At 44.5% G+C, this 7,796-nt stretch overlaps 1 protein-coding gene across 2 annotated transcripts in view; it reads left to right on the forward strand.

Moving 5' to 3' along the window:
* Window positions 1-4,389, forward strand: part of LOC119337360 (protein SWEETIE-like) — a 33,304-nt gene extending 28,915 nt beyond the window's left edge. Inside the window, exons 41-48 of one of the 2 annotated variants that reach the window (XM_037609476.1) lie at window positions 778-875; window positions 975-1,068; window positions 1,174-1,309; window positions 1,631-1,941; window positions 2,023-2,166; window positions 2,246-2,410; window positions 2,500-2,625; window positions 2,888-4,389. In XM_037609476.1, the coding sequence (XP_037465373.1) occupies window positions 778-875; window positions 975-1,068; window positions 1,174-1,309; window positions 1,631-1,941; window positions 2,023-2,166; window positions 2,246-2,410; window positions 2,500-2,625; window positions 2,888-3,835 (2,022 nt within the window). In that variant the 3' untranslated portion in view covers window positions 3,836-4,389. The remainder of the gene's footprint in view (window positions 1-777; window positions 876-974; window positions 1,069-1,173; window positions 1,310-1,630; window positions 1,942-2,022; window positions 2,167-2,245; window positions 2,411-2,499; window positions 2,626-2,887) is intronic. The other variant, XM_037609477.1, reaches the window with a different exon arrangement.
* Window positions 4,390-7,796: the final 3,407 nt, after the last annotated feature.

The raw sequence follows: 7,796 nt of genomic DNA on the forward strand, positions 1-7,796 counted from the left end.
ACAACTTTATGACGGTGCAACTGACCGCTGCACCATCATGGAGTTTGCCCAGAGGTTTACAATCTTGTGCCCAGCTGTGTTATGGCAGGTATTCAGACGGCTAGTTTGCCAGGATTGGTGTTGGACAGCGGAGTATCTGCTTAGGCACTAGCTACCACACGCTAATCCTTGTCTGCTGTTGGACCAAGCACCAGAAACGGTGCAACATCTCTTGATCGCGGCAGCTTTGGCGTGAGATTCTGTCATGGATTCAATCCACTGGACAGCCACCTGGGTCTGGAGATGACTTTGTAGAGTTGTAGATATTCACGATGCACAGCATGCCCATGGTGCAATGGAGAGGTGTATGTAGCCTTCCTTGCCATGCTCTATGCATAGTAGATTTAAGTGCTGAAATGTTGCCCTCTTCAACGATCGTCATCGCTAAGCTGATGTCTGCCATCCAAGCAGAGGCACGACTCTTGAGTGGCGGTTGGCACGAAGGGTTACAGTTCACATTACCATCCATGCCTAGCCTGTGACAACTTATTTAATTCTATCTTTCAATGCATCAAGACCCGTGGCTTTTGTGTTATCTCGGGAAAAAGGACTTGCTACTATTGTTTCTTTTTTTAATATAAGATCATCATTTATTCATGTGTGCTAAAAGCTTGTGGGAGCATTGCACCTTTGTGCCATAAAAGTATTGCTGCTGGTTTGGAATTTGGGGCATCTGTTGGTTTGTTCTATTTCAACATGCTTTATGGCTATTTCACTAACAAATTTTTCCTCTTGAAGATTATAAGACTCTGCCCTGACAAGTTTTTTGAGGCGGAAGACTTTGTCTTTGTTGCATTAGAGTTATACTCTTATTGTCTTGCCATGGTACTTCAAAGGTATTTCTAAACTCCAAATCCCATTTTATGAGCTCGTGATTATTTCTTCTTTCCTCAGCATAATATTGGCAATTGGTTCCTTTTTCTCTCTCATTGCAGCAGGGATGGAAATTCCCAGGAATTGTCAAGTAACAACTTACTTCCTGAACTATCTTCTGCAAGTGAGACTATGGGTTGCCGAATGAACAATAAGGTAGTGATATGATGCAACCCGAACTAATATCTCTGACTGTGCGTGTTAAAATTCCTTATTGCCTTTTGTGACTTATGAAAGCTAATAGCTTAATTTATGTGGCAGCATTTGTGGAAGCTAATGATGGTACTGCTATCCACATCGCATCAATCGTTTCAACTAGTCTCGACTGATCAGTGCTTGTCAAATATCATCTCCTTTCTGCATAATATCTTGCCTTTCATGAAGAAGTGCTTTAGAGGTAGCATCTTCCTGTTGTTCTTGACCTACTTCCTTTAAGAGAACTTTTTGCTTGTGTCTGTACAATATCTGCATATTTCAGAATTTCCTTGAAGACATAATAAATATCTACATTGCCCTTAGTCCTTTCTGTACGCATCTTGAGGTTCAGTAAACTACTGGAGACTGGTCAAACCAGTCTGGAAAATACGAGTATCTATGTTTGCCATATGTACCAAAAACAAAATTTTGCCAAAAGGAAAATCATAGGTAGCTTTAAACTTTTCTGCCCACAAGTGCCGACTGAAAAGGACTATATATATTAATGTTGCCTGTTTTGCAGAAAGAGTTGAACCAGGTGATGTGCACACCAATCCGCAAGTTGCATTAGGAGCTTTGATTAGCCTGTTGGCATACTTCTGTACAGAATGCGATAATAGGATTTCAATGCTGGAAAACAAGATTTCTGATTCCTACAGGCTGTTGGCGAAGATACTATTTTTTTGTTCCGGAGAAGTCATTGCTCTTGCCAAACTTGTTCACGAGATTGAGTTTCTTAATGAAAATGGTACTAAGAATGATGTGCATATGTGTGACAGCTTTAGGCATTGCATACACATTATTCAGGGATCACTTCGTAGCACCAACATGCAGGTACCTAACTGGCTTTGCCTACTATGTGCACCTAACATTTCAGATTGTGTTAGTAACTAAGAAGATGGTTTGACCAATCAGGTTCAAATGCTTGGGATACATGTGCTAAAAACTTGTGCGCAGAGAGAGCTAACTGAAGTTTCACAAACAGAGACTCATTCTTTCATGATATTACTTGGGGAATTACTAGGAGATGTGTTTGATTTGATGCAAACTGCACTGAAGGTACTAGCTGTATTAATTTTGATATTATTGACATTTCTACGAAATCAGATGGCATGCTTTGACAACTTTCCTTCTGCAGAATTGTTCAAGCCAGGAATCTGTCAACGTGATTGATGATTGTTTAAAATTGCTGTTCCTCTTCCACACACTAGCACAATCACAGAAATACCAGCAAGAGGCTACAGTACTTCTGTTGGATGCCTTGCTGATGGTTTTCTATTTGTCCGATGATAATGCTTCACAGGTAGCAAATCGATATATTTTTCCCAATTTCATATCATGTGTATACTATCGAGTTTGGTGTTAATGTCTGTCTAAGCGGATCCCTTTCAGGAACTTGCTGAAGTAAATACCATCTCCAAGAAGTTCTTCTCTCATTTTATTCAGATTCCATCAGCCGCCATACAGATCAAAGATGTAATGCTGTCAGCACCACCTACAAAAAGACAGCAGCTTCAGGTATTGTGCATTAGTATATACCTGTCATTCATCACGTGAATGTTTTTATTTATACATCTTTTGGATCCTGATTTTCATGATGGCTTCTAATTTTTTTGTCACCTTGCGTTCCATTCTCTTGTAATTTGAGATTACCTTCATGCTATCCAGCTGCGGTGCAGCTTTCTTTTGATGGGATGTGGGTTTGGGGCATCTTTTGAAGTGCTAAATATCTGCATTCTTTGCATCTTAAAGCAGTCTGTGCTCTTGCCTTTTGTTGTAGGACATGATCCGAGCTTCAGTCAGCCATGGTCAGATCATGGTGCCATTGAATACGAGTGCACAATCACAGCAGAATGTTCAGGATAGCAGTAAAAAACCTGGGTCTGTAGCCATAGCGTCTGGTGCTGATGCAGTCGAAGAGAAGGACGGAAATGAAGTTAGTGATGATGACTGGGATGATGATTGGGACACTTTCCAATCTCTTCCCGCAACTGCTACCAAGGATGATGCAGATTCTGCTATAGCTGTCTCACCTATTCCTGAACAGGGCTCCATTGCAAGTTCTCAAGAACAGATCCATCAGGGAAATACTAATCATGATATTGGTGATATGGATGTAGCAGTGGGCACAATAGAAGGCAGAAAATCTGCTGACAGAGTATTTGGGGAAGCCTCTGCTTCACAATGCTCTAGCCCTAAGCCACAGATCAATAGAGAATCCCTAGAGTCGTCGTATGAAGATGACGAGGAAGTTCCAAGATATCCAGCAGTTGATTGCGTGGAGCAACCGGCGGATGTTCTGATGAATGATAAGACAGTGAGTGAATTGCCGCAGGACCATGACAACCAGTTTGGTTGTAACGAAAGAAACAATGGTGACCTGGAAGATGAGGGCACTGATTCAGCTATCGAAGATAACAAGGAGGATGCTCTTGGAGGAACTCGAAGCTCCGAGGGAGATGCCCTAGATGAAAATATTGCTTGCAGAGATGATTCCACTGACAGTTTGAACAAGAGTTCAGATGTTGTGGTTAGTGAGGGCAGCGACATGCCATCAACTGTTGATACTAAGGAGTCTGGGGTAGAGTTAGCACCTTCCTCTCATGGCCCTGGTACGATGAATGCTAGCTTATCCGGGAATCATATCAGTACAAGCAAAGCAAGCGAACACCCTGGTAGTGCCGACACCGAACCAGAATCATCGGTAGGTGAAAGCTCAGAATCATAACTGAGAGGAACTTGTTGTAGATCACATACATCACTGGAGAGAATTGTATATGCTGATCGGAGGATAGGAAATGAAAAACAAGGTTGGCTTAGCTGCAAGCACTTAATCCTCATTGCCTGACCTTGATGATACAATCCGCGTGCTCAAGCCTGCAGTCTAAAAGAAGTGTCTGCGCCGAGGTGTGGTGAGATCAGAAGCATCGCTCCACGATAGAAGACTCTTGTTCATAGCTACGGGTAGCTTGGGCTTGCAAGTTTGGCCGAGTTATGACGGATTGTATTGTATGTTTGTTCTCACATGTTTGCTGTCGGTTGTGGTTGCATGCTGTAGAGTTTGTATATCGAAATTTTAATACTTGACAGTTCAGACATCAGACGCTGGGGTTGTACACATGTATCTACTGTGCAATTGCTGGCCTCATCTTTGTGTTGGGAATAGGAGGCCAGCTGATACCATGTTTGTATGGGAACCTGATCTACATCATGACATTTTGTTGACGTCATGGATATTCATTACGTTTATATGAAGTCGAGCGCGCGTGTGGCTTGCATTTACTGATGTGTTTATGCGATGTTAGCTTGCAATGCTTAAATTCAAGGCAAAGGTATATCCGCAGAACCTAATAAAATACCTAAAGGTCGACCATTTATATAGCCTGTTACTAAAATACAGAAAGTTTGACCCCTAGCACGTTGATGGTTCCCGAACATCCGAGGACAACGATCGAGCGTGCACATACTTGAGAAGTTCGGCCGGCGACAGGGTTCAGGCTTCAGAGTAGCCGAGGGCGCTGCCGTAGATAACAGTGGAACACCTAAAGATGACTGTCTGTCAGAGAAGCATGCCGATGTAGACATTGTCTGCGAGACAAGAGCTGAGGAAGATATACCTCGGCCAAGCTTGAAATCGCCAAACTTCATCAACGAAAGTTTCTTCACGCTCGGGTGCTCGGGGCCCTTCTCTATTCCGGCCCTATATATATGTCAACGAAGAATCGACATGGAACTTGAGCTGTGTCAATACCTGAACTTACCGCTGAAATCAGTCGTGGAGCCAAGTGTGAGACGCGTGTCCACTGTGCTTCACCATTTTCACAGAGCAAAAAGAGGTTCAATCCAAAGCGCACAGTCACGCTGACGCTATATGAAGACGTCACAAAACGTTCCTCAGCAAGGGCACCTGAACGTGCCCTTGTAACGCGCAGACGCATCATCAAACGCACCTCCCTTCCAGCAAGGCCAGCAGAAACGAACCCGCATCGGCACATGCGCGGACGGACACGTCCTATTCAGCAAATAGCGAAACGTAGATCGCACGGTTTGTTTGGAAAGCCGAGTGAGCAGCATATGCATATTGATCATTCGGACGTTGATCCGTGACATGACCTCAGGAATATGCCAACAGTACGTCGCCCAAAAGAGTTCTCCACAAAAAGATGATTCATTCATCTAGCCATCCGTCCTTATTTCTGCCTGGGCAATGATATAATCTCTTGGAAAAAGATGGTATGTTCAGCCTTCTATTCCTCCCTGGCAATGATATAGGATCTGTTGCGAACCACATGATCCATGTTAGGTTAGTGGATCACACCTACACCTGTGGGCTCTGGTTGTGTGCTATTACCGGTGGATTTGGATCTCATTCATCCTCTCCCATATGTCACAAACCCTTTTCTCCTTTGCACCTTCCATTAGAAGAAGAAGCCAGAATGGAAAGGGCGATCTACGCACTGTGCATACCAGGTGGGAGTGGGGCATTGTGGATCACAGATGGAGTGGATGAGTATCAAAGCGCACACGGTTTATAGCTGGTCTTCTTCCGTCCATCGGTTTGAGATAGAACTGTTTTGCATGGTCGGGATGGAAAGGGACGCCTGTGCCAACTTTGGAAAAGGGGGCCTAGGCCCATTTCGGGATGGCATGATGACCTTGTGCGTGGGGCCTCAGGTGTATTTACAAGGGTTTGAAGCTTCCTGCGTCGATTCCTCATACGGAGAGGGGTAGAATGGCAAGCAGAGCTAACTGACATGGTTACTGCGTGGCAACGGGAACGAGAAGCGGCATCGGCTATCGTGCATGCCCCACACAATTGGTTGAGGAAGAGGGCTCTGGCAAGTGGGCCCTACCCGTCAATGGAACGTGTGAAAATAAAATTTGCAGAAAGTTCAATTAATGGCCTGACCGAGGACCATTTTGTGCAATTCTTGTTTACCTTTAGATTTTTTGTGGGTGTAAGAAAAGGGCAACCAGAATTGTTTCATAGTCATCTGCACGCATTATGTATCCATATAAAAAGTTCATCATATGGACGGGTTCGTTCCATCTTACAAGTTTATAAACTTTACAAATTGTTCCCGCCTCGCAAGTTCACTTAACCCTGATCCCCGAATTATTAGGAAGAGGAAGATGGCATCGGGCTATCGTGCATGCCCCACACAATTGGTTGAGGAAGAGGGCTCTGGCAAGTGGGCCCTACCCGTCAATGGAACGTGTGAAAATACAATTAGCCGAAAGTTCAATAAACAGCAAAGCTAAAATCCTGCCGACTGGTGGTTTGCAACAGGCGCGTACGACCTGATGGCCCTTCGATCCCCAACTAGGACGCACACAGTCGCTCGATAATTTCTTTCACTGTCACACGCGAGAAAAAGAAAGCTCCCCGCGAGCGACCGGAACGCCCGCCGCCGCCCCTCCCGCGAGCGCCGCTGCCGGCTGCCACCTCCCTCTGACCCGTACAGCCCCTAATCGATCCCCTCAATGTTTCATCTCCATCCACGCGAGATTCTGCTCCGTTCGCGCCATGGCTGCCATGGCCGAGCTCAGCCAGCTCCGGCTGTGAGAGGAAGAGAAACGGGAGAGGGAGAAGTCCAGGCGCCCACCACCGCCGGCTGCATCGACCTCAGGCTGGATCCGCTGCCCACCATCGCCGCATGTGCCTCGACCTCAGGCTGCATCCGCCGCCCATCATCACCGCCAGTGCCTGCCGCTCGGGCGGCAGAGGGAACCGTCGTGCCGCTGCTCGCCTTGCGCGTCTGAGGGAGCGGCTGCAGCAGCGGCAGTTTTGGCCTCTGAAGAAATTGCAGCAGCTTGCATCTGACGGAGTGACTGCACTTTTGGCCTCTGAATAAATTGCAGATTTGACCTCTGAAGCAACTGCACTTTGCTTCCAATTAGAATACCAAATGAGCAGCGGCAGTAACAGCTAGAACATGCGTACAAATGCATCATTTCAATCCAGACAATTCTGTTTTTTAGCGTTCTTTTCTCTGAAGAAAGTGTATGAGGCCAAGTTCTACTATTAGTTTTCAGAAAATTCAGACTTTCATTGTTCCATTCTCTCTTTGTGAAATGCAGCTTGGGTAAATTAAGAGGTAAATTTAGTTTCAACAGATAAATCTGAGGGACAATAGATGCAGTTTGTGTCAAGTAGATGTCCTATTATATTTACGAAAATGCTAAAATCCGAACCCAGATAACTTCTATGTGAATAGTATGATAATTTAGGCATCATGGAGCTGATAATTTGCATACAAACACCGAGGGGTAATTTTAACCCGGGGAATAAGTTGTTGAAAAACATCCCTGACAACTTATTTGTAAATCGCATGGTAATATACACATCGAATACCTCATAATTTAGGTACAAACAACACGAAAACTTTGACGCGTGAAAAAAAGTTGTTAAAAACATACCACCGATAACTTTTCGTGTAAATAGCATGATAATATAGGCTCCTGGACATGATAACTTAGGTTCAAACACCACGATAACTCTGCCCTGTAAAAAAAGTTGTTGAAAATATAGTACCGATAACTTCTTTGTAAATAGCATGATAATTTAGGCACCACAGAGCTGATAAGTTGCATATAAACATCGTGGGGTAATTTTAACCCGGGGAATAAGTTGTTGAAAACCACCCCTGGTAACTTATTTGTAAATTGCATGGTAATATATACATCGC

This window comes from Triticum dicoccoides, chromosome 7B, assembly GCF_002162155.2.
Source record: "Triticum dicoccoides isolate Atlit2015 ecotype Zavitan chromosome 7B, WEW_v2.0, whole genome shotgun sequence".
Lineage (NCBI taxonomy): Eukaryota > Viridiplantae > Streptophyta > Magnoliopsida > Poales > Poaceae > Triticum > Triticum dicoccoides.